Source organism: Microtus ochrogaster, linkage group LG4 (genome assembly GCF_000317375.1).
Source record: "Microtus ochrogaster isolate Prairie Vole_2 linkage group LG4, MicOch1.0, whole genome shotgun sequence".
In the NCBI taxonomy this organism is placed as follows: domain Eukaryota; kingdom Metazoa; phylum Chordata; class Mammalia; order Rodentia; family Cricetidae; genus Microtus; species Microtus ochrogaster.
Genome location: NC_022030.1, coordinates 5953314 through 5969027, shown reverse-complemented (window position 1 = coordinate 5969027; position 15714 = coordinate 5953314). Strand labels below are relative to the sequence as shown.

General features: G+C 37.3%; 1 protein-coding gene across 4 annotated transcripts in view; it reads left to right on the top strand.

Moving 5' to 3' along the window:
* Ahi1 (Abelson helper integration site 1) overlaps positions 1–15714 on the top strand; it is a 145984-nt gene that overhangs the window by 60562 nt on the left and 69708 nt on the right. For 2 of the 4 annotated variants that reach the window (XM_026786098.1, XM_005360958.3), the window contains exon 17: positions 5457–5483. The exons of the other annotated variants lie outside the window; for them this stretch is intronic. In XM_026786098.1, the coding sequence (XP_026641899.1) occupies positions 5457–5483 (27 nt within the window). The remainder of the gene's footprint in view (positions 1–5456; positions 5484–15714) is intronic. 4 annotated transcript variants of the gene reach the window in all.

Sequence of the window (15714 nt, the reverse complement as noted above, 5' to 3'; positions counted from 1 at the left end):
GTAAAAATTCCTTATTTTAAAAGAATTCCTACATAAAAAGGTATAACTAATTTTGTGTATGTGGCTGGTGAGCTTCTGCTTGTGCTAAATGACATAGTATAATTTTGTATGTAAACTATTGCATAAGGCCAAGAAGTCATTAAAGATAGAAGCAGAGGAAAGTAGTGCTCAAAATTATAGAGACTTTAATGGAAAACAAAAATAGTCAATAATGTTAAGTTGTCAGGATAAATTGCCCTTTCAGTCAATAAAAACTAGACAGAGGGATACCAGATTCCATTTGCGTTCAGTTGAATGACATAATGTCAGTCCACTAGAAATAAGTTTGGGTTATTACTCAAAACACATAACTTATTCTTAGTACTGAAAGTTTTATTGGAATGATATGTCTGTTGGGGTATTGTATTGCTACCCACATTTTATAGTAACTTCATCTAAAGTCCATTGATATATATGTATATATTTTAGGAAGCTGCTACAGTACTAGGCTTCTATGTGACCTTTAAAAAGTCCTTAGTGTTAGTTATCCCTTCCCATGTTGCCCCCTCATCCTTGTTTTCCCATTTCCCACCCCACTTAACCCCCCTTTTGTGATTTCTGTGTTATCCCACTATAACACTGTATTTTCCCTTCCTTGAAAGATTCCTTTCTTCCCCAAACCATTACCAGCTCCCTAACTTCTATTGATATTCTATGTGAACTCATGTATGGAGCTGCATAAAACCTTCTGGACAGACCGAAATGAGAATGTAAACATATACTGGTGTTCGTAGAGAAAGGTCGTCTCATTTAAAGCAAGAGTGCCATTTGATGAATGCTGTGGATTTCAAGACTGGGAAGACGAGTCAACGGATAAAGTGCTTACTGCACAATCATGAGGACATAAGTTCAGTTCCTCAACACCCACATTAGAGCTGCCATGCATGGCGGTGTGTGTCTGTAGTCCCTGCACTTAGTAGGCAGAGACCATAGGAGCCATAGAGCTTACTGGCCAGCTAGCCAACCAATCACTGAGCTTCAAGTTCAGTAAAGACCCTGTCTCAAAAATAATGTGAAGATCAATAGAGGCAGAAATCTGAAATTTACCTCTCTCTGATCTCCAGATGTACACATCTGCCTACAAATGTGTATATGCCACACACACACATACATTTATGACTATGCACATTAACAAGAAAAGGGCAATATAGGCAAAACATCAGAAACAGCAACTTAGATTGTGTTTTATTAAATAGAATAAATCAGAATATTTATTAATGATGTCCAAAGGTGGTCTGAGAATTTCATTTTAAAAGACACCCTGAATAAGATAAAAATAAAGGAATTTCAATGACAAATTTTTAAAAATCTCTGCATTGCAAATGGTAGGAGGAAAGTTGACACTTAAAATACCCAATTACTAAGATAAGTGGGGGACTGTTTTCGGCAGCATGCTAAAAATGCATGTAAAGGAGCGGCGGGTACCTCTAGGGCCCAAGGGCTTAGACTAACCATGCCTGCTTTGTGACTCTCAAGTACATCAAGTAAGCCTAATCTTCCTCCCTGAAAGTTAGGGTTCTGATATACCTCACCTTAACTGAATTTCTAAGATTCAATGAATGCAAGTCTTCCTGAGTTGTCTAAGATATAGTATAATAATGATAGTTGTTACTGTTGATAAGAACAGAAGTATATGTATTAAATAATTGTGTATACTATTGATAAGTGGTTTCAAGAGGCAAACCATGTATATATAAATGATAGCGACCTGCCAAGAAGTATTTTCAGCTACTCCAGATGAGCCAGGTAAAAGAACAGATAATAATTAAGACAGTTCTTGTCTTGACAGATATTTAAATACATCTTTAAGCTGACATAGTATAAATATTGTGATGCAAATTCATAAAACGAGATATACAAAAAGGGAAAAGGAATTATAATTTTAGGAAACATAAGCATAAGTTAACTGAAGAACGTACATGTTAGGTTACATATGCAAATAGAACTTTACTGACCAAGAAGTTAAATAAGCAATTAATAACTAGGGAGATGGGCATAAAGTTCAGTGGCAGGGCACCAGCTTACTATGCCCAGAGCCCAGGATTCAAAATGCGTCACCTCACCACACACACCCCAAACCTAGGATTATGTGCTGCAAGTATTTCTCTTATGTAAATGAATGAAAGACTTGCTAGTCTTAAAATTAGTAATTGTCCCCAAATATAAATAAATTGTAGGTTTCTGTTTGATAAATATAAATGTATATATGTGTAATATATAACATGATACATACACATAGATATTTTCATATGTGTGGCAAACACCAACATGGAAAAATATTAAGATGTATTAAAGAAAATCTCATTGGCTTATAAGAACACACACATATTTAACATTAAAGGAAAATAGTAAAACCTCAAAGAAATGATAAAAGAAAAAACTTGTAACTTCCAAGTAGAAATCAATATTTCATAACCTTATTTTGAGGTTTTCTTTTTGCCCTTAAGTGCCAAAGAAAGCAGCTATCACCAGGAAAATAGTGAAAATGGGGACAGGAAGGGGCCTTTGTTCATGAGGTGTACTGTTAGCATAGCTTCCTAGGCTCTCTCTGAAGAATACTAGCCTCTTTGACCTTGGTCCTTTAGATAATGTTAGCCTTGGGCTTCTTGAAGGCCAACTAAGCAGCCTTGCTCATGAGCTGTTTTCTCTTCAGTTGGCACCCAACTTGGCTCTTAATACATGTTATCCCCTCCCTCCTCCCTTAGTGCTCTCCCCTCCCTTCTCCCTTAGTGCTATCCCCTCCCTCCTCCCTTAGTGCTCTCCTTGAACACTTAAACCACACGTGCCCGGGATGATACTGCAAGCCTTAGTCCTTGCCGTGCTGCTCCCTTTCCCCTTCGGCAGGAGGTAGACAGGGTGCAGAGTACACTCTCCCTGAGTTTAGATTTAGTTGGAAAGTAGGGTAGAGGGTGATTGTATTTGTTTCTGTCTTTTTTTATGTTACTCAATTAAAATTAAAAACATATAACTTTAAGTTATTTGTTTCAGTGTTTTGATCCTTATAGCGTTTTTAATATAACCAATCAGATGTGTTCCACATAGTAAAAGGAATTGTAGTAGATATGTTACTATTTAAAATTTAGAGAAAAATACATCTCCAATAGAAGAAAATAAAATAAGAGAAGCCCTTGTCTGTGTGACAAGGTTTTGTAGACACAAGAACCAGTAAGCACTAGACACAGTGACACTCTAATCTCTCAGTCTGAAAACTGACATCTTGAAGGTACCTAGCTCTTATGGCATGCTTTCTGATATCATTTTATATCTTCAGATAATGGAAATGAAAATTAAAGAAGTGTAAAAGAAAAATAATGTCAAAAATATTTTTAAGAAATTAAATCCAAGACAGGAGAAATAGTAATTTTATGAAATAAAATTCATATGTTTTTAGTTGTTCAGTTTTGAGCACAGAGTTCTCTTTTAAATTACAAAATGTGTATGTCTTGGGTTAATACAAAAGCTGCCTTTGGAAATAAATCTTTGTCCAGTGTCTGTGGCTTAAAAAAAAAGAAAGAAAGAAAACATTATTTTTCCTGCCCAGATATTTTACTAAACTTTTGTTTTTATGTTTTGTATGATCCATTTTCTCTCAGTCTATACATAAAGTAGTATGTATAAGAATAAACTAAGATGTATTCTTAGCCTATGATACATTCGTTCTTTTTGTGTTCTACAAGCATTTAGGTTGGTGGGATTTCCTACTTTTTATCAGAATGTCTTTTATCATGTTTCTTGTAACTATATCTTGGTAGATTCCAAATATCATTTTCACTATAGATCCCTCTAGCTATAGAAGATAAATAGCTCAACATAGCCTTTAAAAAACTAAACTAGGAATATTTTCTAATAGAACTTGGGTTTAAGGTATTATTTGTATATTATTTAAACTACACAATAAATTCATCTCAGCAGGCATTTAATAGGTGTGTATTCATTAGGAAAGGACATAGAAGTAGGCGATAATCTGATCCTTAGAGCATTGTCATTCAGTCATCATGTAAATCATTTGTTTCAAAGTTTGCAGACCTGACAGCTGCTCCCACAGTAAGACCTAAAAGGCATTCTACAGCTCAGGCGAGGTTTCTCAGGGATACACTCATTATTAACTTTTAGATTCAGAGATTTGCCTTCATGACTACATCCACAGTTGCTCGGAACTTTGGGTAACTGTTGGGATTAACCAGTTTAACAAGTAATTGATCTGTAGACCTGAACCTACGAAAAACCATCCTCAGATGACAGGCAGACCTAGCTCTCTATCTGCTGCACCACTCAAGACTGCCCCAGTTTTCACAGTAACTTGAGCCTCGCTTAATGGTCACAGAGATGCTTGCCAAGTAGAGTCACAGAAGTAAGAATGGAATGACTTTTTATTTCCATATTGAGAAAGGTTATTTTTTTTCTATTGCAAAAGCAATTCATTCTGTAGAGTTAATGTATGTAATATTTCATTATTAGTAATCCTTGTTGTCATATGTTTCTGGTACTTTTCTAAGTGCTTTGCATGCGTTGTTATAGTTACTCCTCAAACACTGGAGATAGTAGAGGATGAGTCCAGGAAGCCCAGAGAGCAAAGGAATGCACACAGACTGAAGAGTGGAGTTGAGGTTCAGGCCAGGACTCAAGCGAGGTTCCCAGTTCTCCTGTAGAGGGTCTGAAAGGAAAACCCGGGGCTCTTCTTTTATGCTTGTTTGTTACTTTATTTCTTTATTCTAGACTTGAGGCCTGTTGTTGGTTTTTTGTTTGTTTTTGTTTTAATATACCAGGCTGATGATAAGTGTTGATTAATTCTAATTGGGGTTGAATAATATATTTGTTGTCTCTATAATAGCAAATTTTCAACTTGTTTATTATTCATTGATTTCTACTACTTTCTTTTGAAAATGGATAGTTATGGCCTTATCCTGTGAATTATAAACTGTCCCTTTTCTGCTTTTTAAAATTACTTGCCCCATTCTTTATCAACTTTAGGACTTATGAGATGTTTATCAGATAAAAATTGCTAATTTGGAAATTATGGGCATTGATTCCATTTATGGGAATAACTATGTACTTTAGCAGGTTCAGTTTGTATTTTTGGCTGAATTCTGTGGTAGGACAGAATTTTGATATTTATGCCAGGCTTATTAAGGAGACCGAATCTTTCCTGAGACAACCAGAACTGGGCCCTCAGAAGTTTAGATCAGTGACTTTGCCACTGGCAGGTTGGTCTTACTATAAAATGTCATTAAGTCTCTTGAATTCACATTATTTGCAGCTCATTGGAAAGAATGCTGAATGACAATCCAGGGTGATAAAGAAACTTTCAAATGCTCATTTTGGTTATTAGAAGATTGACATCTGAATGTTTTGAAAAGAGACAATATTTATTTAAATAAAATCATGAATCCTTCTTTATTGTACTGTATTTCTTTTAGGAGGTGATACGATCCTGTGCTGCAAAAGTAAGTAGTTTTTATAACCAGGAAGACAACTTTAAAATTACAGTTTCTTTCATGCTATACTTGAGAACTGGAATGCACCATTGTAGACTTGGCAGCTTCTACAAAAATTGATCTGATGTATACATTTCTTATTGAACTTCCAAATTACCAAAATTATAATGGTGGAACCCCAGAAGCTTCAAAGTTTTGAAGATTTGGAATCCTAGTAATCGGGATATAATTTTAGTACAGGTCCCGCACACAGCAGGCACTCTCTTTTTACAAGCAAGCCCATGTTTACACACAACCTTTAAGCAGTTAGTAGTCACGATGATAGTTGTTTACAAACTTTCCTCCTCCTCCTTAGCCACTCTCAAAATTCATCTGAATAGAGAGTCTGTCATTTACCAAATAGAATTATATGTCACATGGTAAAAGATGAGACATCCGGAAGGGAGAGAATTAGGGTGACTAGAAGAGATCTTCATGCAGTGTCATACCAAGGAAGAAAGTAGTTCGTTGACTGAGCATCTGCACCAGATAGCAGGAACATGGGGTAAGACAGGCATGCCAGAAAGTACTAGGCTTACCCCACCACTGAGCTGCTCAGTATCAGTCAGGACCCATCACATTTTACCTAATTATCACAAGTCAACCGGATAGCGAATATAGACAAGGGGAAGGAAGATGGGGAGGGGAAGAGAGAACAAGCTCTATTCTGACTTGGCTGCAGATGTTCAGGAAACTTGTTCCTGATAGCAGTGATTGCTGTAGTGATTATAGCTCCAAGATTACTAAATCTTCTTAAGTGGTAGCAGTTGTTCTGACTAGCCCTGACCTCTACCTCTCCTCCCTCTCTCCCCACCTCAGTGTGTGCCATAGCCTTCACTTCTAACGCTGTCTGCATGTCAGTTGAGTCAGATATTCCATATACACCTAACCAGTATTTAAGGAGAATGTCCTCTGTTAATCTGAAAATTCACCAAGAGTGATAGGTAGCATCTTCGTCTTGTATCCCTAGCATGTAACAAATGTAGAATCAACATTCATCAAAAATATAATTATATATTTGGAAATCAAAATTAGGAAAGATTAACATTACTAATACCTTTATTGCATGATTTTAAATAGCTTTTTATTGGGACATAATTCACACATCTTTTTTTTTTTTTTTTTGGGTTTTTCGAGACAGGGTTTCTCTGTGGCTTTGGAGCCTGTCCTGGAACTAGCTCTGTAGACCAGGCTGGTCTCGAACTCACAGAGATCCGCCTGCCTCTGCCTCCCGAGTGCTGGGATTAAAGGCGTGCGCCACCATCGCCCGGCAATTCACACATCTTAATACCCTTTTTTTTTTCTAGTCTTACATGGATAATTACAATCCATGATGTTTATTACACAGTGTGCATATGTACTTGCCCTGACAAAGACACCCTTGATTTATTTCAGTGAGAATAAACTTTACATTTTAATGTCTGTTTTTTAAGAGTACACAAAGTATTTTTAATAAAAGACAAAAAATACAAAGTCTAAAATAAACAAATTTAAAGGGTATTAGTAATTTAGTTTTCTACTAAAGTAGAGATAGTTTTTAAATATTTCTACTACAGTGAAAATTTCCCTGGGCATACCTATGAAGGCTTTTCCTTGGTTGGCCTTGAGATGGCAGACGGGAGGAAAGGGTTTATAATATATGGCTTATATATTCTGAATCACATAGTCCCCTGAGGGAATCCAATCCAGGAACCCAAAGAGTACAGGAACCTGGAGACAGGAACTGCTCCAGAAGCTATGGAGAGAGTGCTGCTTACTGGGTTGCTCTTGACAAAAAGACCAGGGATTTGGTAGCTGTTTAGTTCACAAGACCAGATACCACAGCAATCCCAATCTGGCCACAAAGTCCCAGGGAAGTCCTAGAAACCTGCCAGTTTTCAGGCCACACTGAAAGCTGAAGAACTAAATTCTAATACCAGCAAAGAACGCCTCAGCAACAGGATGGAATAACTTGCCAGTGAGAGTGAGGAAAAGCAGAAGGCAACAGTTTGTTCTTCCTTGTCTTTTTACGTGGGTTGTTAACAGAATACTTAATACCCTTTTTTAAAATTTATTCTTCTCTCATAAAATACATTCCGACGACAGTTACCCCTTCCTCCACTCCTCCCAGCCTGTGCTGCCTCCTCTCTTCCCCAGATATACTCTTCCTGTTTTCTTCAGAAAAGAGCAGACCTCCCAGGGATACCAACTGAACATGGCATAACGAGATGTAAGAAGCAAGGTGGCTCAGGGGATAAAGGCACAGGCCACAAAAGTCTGAGGACCTGAGTTTGTTCCCCAGGACCCTAAAAAGCTGTCCTCTGACCTCTGCATGCACACTGTGGTACATGTGTGCCTATATACGTTATACATGATAATACAAAATCATAATAAATTTCAAAAAGGGTGTGAGTTCACTGTTTTTAATTATATTCAGCATTATGCGAGTCCTCCTCCAAAGACACCTAATGCCTAGCAGCCCTTTCCAATTTATAAACATAACATGTATCCATATTGACTCATGGTAACAAAGTGCTGCTGTAGTTTCTGCACGTTGGAAACTTCACTTCAATGAAATCATATAATATGTTGTCTTTGTGGTTAGGAGTTGAGACTTTCATTTTGTTTTTATACAGACTTCAGCTCTGGAATCCACCCTGCCCTGATGTTCACTATATCCCCTAGATAGGCCTCAAGCTCACTGTGATCCTCCTCTCCCAGTCTCCAAAGTGCTTAGATTAGAGACATGAGCCACCATACCTGGCTTTAGTATGTGGCCTTTTATGACTGGCTTCTTTACTTACGAGACCAAGATGTCCCCATTTATACGGTGCATCTGCAGTACTTTTTTTTTTTTTTGCCAAATATGTGTATGTTGCATTTTCTCAGCTGCTCATCAGTTTATCAGCATTCGACTTGTTTCTACATTTTAGCTTTAAGACTATGCTGCTATGGCCATGTGTTTGAATGAAAAAAAATTGTTGTCGACCTGTGTTTTTATTTCTCTGGGATTTCAGTTGGGAGTGTATAGTTTTTTGGATCACATAATAACTATTTTTAACATTCTGAAGAATTCTCAAACTCATTTCCAAAATGGATAAATAATTTTAGAACCTGACAAGGAAAGGTAGTCTCTAGTCTCTCCTCATCTTCACCAATACTTAAATTCTTTTCATTTTCCTTGCTCTAAGAGAGTATGAGGCATGATATTAGTGGTGTGATTTTTGACTTGCCTTTTCCTTATGCTAATGATGCTAAACATTTTAGGCATGTTTTTTCTGAAATGTTTGTTGAAATTATTTGCCCATTTATTTTTTTTGTCTTTTTATTATTTACTTCTAGTAGTGCTTCATACATGATATATACACACACACATACACACATACATGGAGACATATATAATGGCAACTCTCTTTCAGTTATAATTTCTACAAATGTTTAATGCCGCTTGTATGTTCTTCCCACCCTTTGAAAAGAAAAAAAAGTTTTAGTTTTTGTGAAGTTTAGTTTATCATCTTTCTTTTGTCCATCTTTTTTGTATCATATACAAAATCTTATTACCTGGTTCTATGTCTTATATATTTACTTCTTTGTTGTTTTCTTGGATTTTTGTAGTTTTAGTTATTACATTTGGATATGTGGTTATTTTTAATTAATTTTTATATGTCGCGTAGCTTTCCAGTAGTCTTAGTGCCACTTATTTTAAGGACCGTTCCTGGCCCCACTGTGTGCTCCTGTCGCCCTTGTCACTGGTCACTACTCTCAGCAGCAGAGTGCGTTTATGCTTTCTCTTATACATCCGCACTGCGTAAGCTTTCACCAAGTGCTTAATAAAAGTGTCTCCTTCTTTTCAGATCTCAGTCTGATGATTAAAATTTTGAATGCTCAAAATTGCTTTCTACATTTTTTTGTTTTTCGTTGTTGTTGGAGTTTTGTTTTGTTTTTTATGAGACAGGGTTTCTCTGTGTGCCCATGATTGTCCTGGAACTCACTCAGTAGACCAGGCTGGCCTTAAACTCAGAGACTGACCTTCCTCTGCTTCCCTGTTGCTAAGATTAAAGGCATATGCCACCAACACCCATATCTTTATACAAGTATTTTAGTGTTTACCAATATTTTTCAAGGTGCTTGGGATGAAACATTAACAAAAACGTGTGTGTGTGTGTGTGTGTGTGTGTGTGTGTGTGTGTGTGTGTGTGAAGGCAAACTGAATGAAGTAATTTCAGATAATAACTGATAGTGAACAAAATAAACTTTTCAAATGGAGAATGGCTGAAGGGGTGGGGCCTGTTCTCTAGAGGAGGATTGAGGAAGATTTCCCAGAGAGAAACATTTAATAAAAACCTAAAATCCTGAACTAAAAATAAGGACACTGGGCTATTTAAGGATCAGAAATTATTACTTTGCTTAACTGGGTAGTGAATGGCCAAAGGCAAGCGAGGCTTTATGACAGGCCTAGAAAGGTAAAAAGGAGTAGATTGGGCATCCTTTTAAAGAATTCTCTCAGCAGGGTGGAGTTAACGTACTGTATTGGAGAAACAATCCAGAGTGAATGGGAGAACTGATGTAGTGGAATACGGTCTTGCAAGCACAATGATCAGCAGATAGTCACACTGTTTCTAGAAAGAAGAAATGCAGGGGAGACCTATACTAACAGCATGAAGTTGCAAATAGTGAACAGGGAAGATAATGTTAAGTTTATTGTTTGGGGCCATATATTTTGAAGCTAGGTCTTCAGATACATCCAGTGTGGTAAAAGAAATGAGGGGCATCTTCTGTTTGGGGCTTTCAGCAATGGTGTAGATGCTGCTGGTGGCTTTTAGTTAGGTGAAGAGTGATGGAGTGGAAGAAACGGGAGTTAGAAGTAGTCGCGGGCACAAGGATAACTGAAGTGGATAACAGCTATGTGACTCTTGGGTTCAGGAGGGGAAGGACCAAAGCTCTTTTTAAAAGGCTATGAAATCGGACAAGGACCCCTATAGAGACAGCGTAGGTGAGGCTATGGTTCCTGAGAAGGCAAGTCAAGGGGATTTTGAGGAGAAGCATTTCAGAAAGAATATTTAGGTACTGTGTGCTGTGAAGACACGTGGTAAAGAGAGAAGAGAGTTGCCTTTGTATTTGGAAAGATAATGGCTCTGGTTACTTTCCTTAAATGGCCACAAAAACACATTAGTAATGGGCTGGAAATGGAACAGAAAAAAAATGCCAGATCGCAAAGGCAGGCCAGTCTTTCCAAAGTGTGTGTCATGCTTGGGAGTAGCTCGGTAGGAACCATTTGGGACATTTGATGGATGCTGAAGTGTGTTTCTTTGCTTTGTGAATAACTCGGTGGTGATTTAGCCATTGATAATGTGCCACGGAGGTGGTAACTAATGGAGTTCTTTAAAGAGTGGTGGGGGGGCGGTAGAAGCACAAGTTCTCACACGGCTTTAAGAGAAGGGAATTTTCTTTTCCTAATTGGCAGGTAAAGCTAGGTGGATGCACAGGTGCAGATTTGCCTATGGGGAGATGAGAAATCACATCCGATTGCTTTCCATGTGGCAGGTCAGGTTAGGCTCTTTTGAATTAAGATAGCCTAAGAATTTCTTAATAGTGATTTATAATTTACAAATTGCCTTGTGCTTTCCTTTCCTCCAAATTGCATGGAAATATATCAGTAGTGCTTTTGCCTGACTCTTTTTCCATTAAGTATTGTTTGTGATTTCTCATATTCACACAGTATAAACAAATATTCACAAGAAACTGACCTTTCCATACTCTCAGACATATTTATTCATAGCTGGCTTATTTTATATATACGTTTATTCTGCCTTTGTATGCAATTATTTCTGTCTCTCTTTTTCTAATATTAGATCATAAGTTACTTCAAAAGAATCTTTTTACTTTTTTCTTCTTCATTTACTAACCTATTAATGATACTAACATAAATACTAAGTTTTTATAATATTGTTACCACAACTATTTCTTGCATATCTGCCTCTCCACATTCCTCTGTGAGTATCTTGACGCCAGGGAACTTCATCTTTTCAAAAAATAGTATCATCTCTTATCCTATATTAATAAAAATGCATTTAAGTTTAATTTACTTGTTATGGTTGATATGTGATAAGATTGGGCACGCTAAGGGTGTTGTGGCCATAGATTGTGGTTAATACATGAATATGGAGCAAAAATTAAAAGGGCTGGGACGGTGACTCATTCAGTAACACGCCTGCCACAGAAGTCTGGTGAGCAGGGAGTGCTGCCCCTGTGAAAATGCCAGGCACTGGGGAGGCTGGGACAGGCAGGGAAGCTGAGCTCATGGGCTTGGTAAAGAACCCTGGCTCAAAACATAAGGTGGACATTAACTAAGAAAGACACCTAACTTCTATCCTTGCTCTTTGTCATTTGCAGATACCCCTGCACATGCATGCATACTCACCCTCATGAACCCATACACACACACACACACACACACACACACACACACACACACACACACACAGAGAGAGAGACAATGCTGTAAAGGGATTGTATTTTAGTCAGAACTATCTTGAAATGTACTATTTACCAAAAACATGTTTCTAAAAATTTTTAAATGATAGAAATTTCAGAGAATATAACTATATGCTGAGTTTATTATATATATAATATATATCATATGTTACGTACATATGAGATATATTTTATATATGCTGAGTTTAGTGGTGATTCTCAAGCAGTAGAGGCCTAAGAATCACGAGTTCAATCCTGATTCACCTACATATTAAATTCAAGACCTGGACTCTGAGACCATGTCTAAAATTTTAAAAATATTGTCTGTATACATCTACTTGTATATTTTCATCATAAAGAAGATACAGTTGGTTTAATTAGAATAGTGTTTCAAGAGTTAATTTTAGTTATTTGCAAATGTTTTAAAATACTTTTAAAAATATAATCTCTTCCTGCCATTTGGAAACTAGATAAGAACCAGTTAATCTTCATTGCTCTGAGGTGCGTGGAGGGGCTGGCTTAGGTGGAGGACCTGCTATGTGGTCCTCCATAGGTGGTCTCTATGTGAGGTGAGCAGTCTGGGATGAGTCAAGAATTCCTGCCTGGTCCACTAAGGGAGGGTGGCAGTGCTCCTAGGGAAAGGCTAGGTCACCTCTATACGTAAGTTTTCATAGATTTCAGCAACACAATTAGAGAGCACATGAAGTGATGCTGTAGATGTTCCTACCTGGGGGACCTCCATGAAGTGAGGTGATATGCGGGAAGAAGTGGACGCATCCAGCAAACACCATTGTGACCGAATGGGTAAACATGAGCAATGGCAGGAAAGGGCGAGAAGAAAGTGAGCATGACACGGTGGAGATTGATTTTAGCATGCTATGGAGATGAGCACAGTTGAAATAAGCTGAGGTATTGCTTCTGTGCTGTTTTTCAGAAAACTTTTCTTTTAATGAAGCCTACGGGAGTTCCTGAGGTAGAGGGAAAGCTTTTGTTGGTTTATTGTTCTTTTGTCCTAAGCAGACAGGACTCTGTAGAGTTTCTTCGCAGACTTTGGAAGAGCCTAGTTACTGACTCCTGTGAGAACTTGAAGATTGAGTAGCCTTGAGCAGAAGTGCCCCTTCTCCCTCACTGAAAGAAGAAAGTAGAGCAGGTTCAAGAGGTGTAGTGTTTCATAGATTTAGAAGTAAGGAACTCAGGCCATTTGTGATGAAGTTTCCCTGTGAGGAAGGGCAGTGTACCAAGAGAGGAAAGAGGTAAAGGCTTAGCGAAACCAAGAGTCTTTAGGTAGGTGGCCGTACTTGGAGGTATATTGCTGTATTAGTGGCTTGAGCTAGACTGATTTTAATTTTGAACTTCATGTAATCTATGAACCACGATCCCTTGGTATCTGTTACAGGCTCAAACAACTAGATTATAGAAGGGAAATTCTCAGTGACTGCTTCACACCGAGCTCCTGCTTGGATAGTATAATGAACTGATTTGAGAGTAGCGAGAGAGAGTAAGGATTTCCTGCACTGACAATTGTAAACTTCCCATGCAGTTCATTACAACTCTTTTGCACTCCTCTGTCCTGGGTTATAAAGAAAGCACCCGAGTCTGTAGATTATGTTTAGGTTTTTCCTTAAAATACTACAAACTCCTCCTTTTGTCCATTTCACTATCCTGCAAGCCAAGGCAACATAATTTACTCTTAGAAAGTAAGTTCTGAGGTAGAAAACGGCAGCTGTCTGGGAAAGACATGAATTTGTGGACCTTTAACAAGATAGCATCAATGTGCTTTCAGTTTTAATTCTAAGCCAGTTTTTAAAGAATCACTGGAGGTTGAAAATTCACAAATTTCTAGTTCTGGTAAAGTAGCAGATGATCTAAAATTGGCTGGTGTGATTAGACTTGTAAATCTGCATGGAAGGGAGTTCTCTCGCTTTCCTAGGGGTTTAAGTTTTAAATACTAAAAAAGAAACTAATTATTAGTGTGATTAACCTTTTGTGTTCAGCTTTATATTGGAGCAGGATGATTTTTAACAAGGAATAACCCACTACTGAAAAATGAGTGCTTGCATGTTTTGTATGAAGCTGCTTATACCTGAAAGAATGGGAAAAACAGTTTTGTAACTAACTTGGCAGAAGAGATAGGTATTTTTTTTTCCCTTTTCCTTATTATAAATTTTACTCAAATTTTGTGCCTTAAGGTTTCTCCAGTATGGAGGCATTAAACTGACTTGGGCAAACTGTGGTTTTGCATGAAGCAAGCCGAAAACTGTGTTGTGAAAAGAGGGTCGATTGGTATAGGGCAGCCTGTCTTAGCAAACCTTTCTGTTGCTGTGAAGCTATGGAGCAATCTTCCCCAGCAAAGATTTCAGAAGCAGGTGTTGCTCCACTCTAGTTAATGGTTATTATTATTTTTCTTCCTCTAAATGAAATTCTAAATATATGTCAGACCACTTTGAAAATCTTTTGACTTCTAATTTCAAATCCCCACTAATAATAATTGATTGCTATCTCAAATCTTTTAAATTGAGCTACCTGCTCTATAATGTTGGTACTCATCACTTTATTAACATTTGAGTGGTATCCAAAAAAAGATGTCAGGAAAGATCAGAATCATAAAAATTGCTTAGGGAAAGCATATAATTATTGTGCTCCCCCACACACAACATTAGTGCATTTTAAAGTGTGTTGAAGCTTCTTGTTTGAGCAAAGGCATTTAACATCCTGTTTTAACTTTCTGCTATTCATTTTTGTTTTAGCACAGATGAAACGCCAAAGAGGAAGATTGTGAAAGACACATTATGTGTATATCCATATCCATGGCATAGATATAGACTTAGAATTATGTAATTACAGCCCTAGGATACACCTGTTCATTTACACCGCACTTTAGATACACTGTTTAACATGTCTGAAAAGGAGTTCCAAGAATGCAAAAGGAAAACTAACAAGTGGTTCTAACAAGAGGTTAATTAGTTAAGTGATAAATGTCTTTTCATATGTATAACTTCCACTAAAAACAGAGAATTCGGAAATAATTACTTACTGCATCATCTACATTAGATTTTTCCTGATTATCTGATGGATCATACTAATACCTAATATTTATTCAGCACTATGTTTGTATCACACTTTATAGTTTATTTTCAGAGAGAAGTAGTGGATTTTTTTATAACACAGATGAAGCTCTGCCATTGCACAATACCACCAGCACTGCTTAACCTATTTACTGTATTGCCTAGGACTTGATAGTTAACATGTAAGTAGAATATTACAATTCCATGTCAAGTTTAATGGCTCATTCTTATTAAAGCACATATATAACTTTTATTGAAATTTCCATTTATAGATGATTAATGAATCTCAAAGGGTTTTTTTTTTGTTATTTAGTAGCATATAGTTAGAGTATATTAACTTTGACCAGAGCTTATTAATGGAGCCTGAGAATTTTTCCATTTGGCAGTCACTTAACACTGATGTGGTTTTGACTCCTTCTAATTATCGTGGCTGGGAACATAGCTCTGGGTGGGGCACTTGCCAAGCATGTGCAGAGTCCTGATGTGATCCCCATGGTCACACAGGAAAAGTTATTACTTTTAATGTTTTATGAGATAACAGAACGGTTTTGGTTTTCTAGAGCTGTATTGCTGTATGGTCTTAATTAAGCTTTCTCCAGTCTGATCCATGAGACAGATAAAGGGTGTAAGGGTGTGTGTGTGTGTGTGTGTGTGTGTGTGTGTGTGTGTGTGTGTGTGTAAAC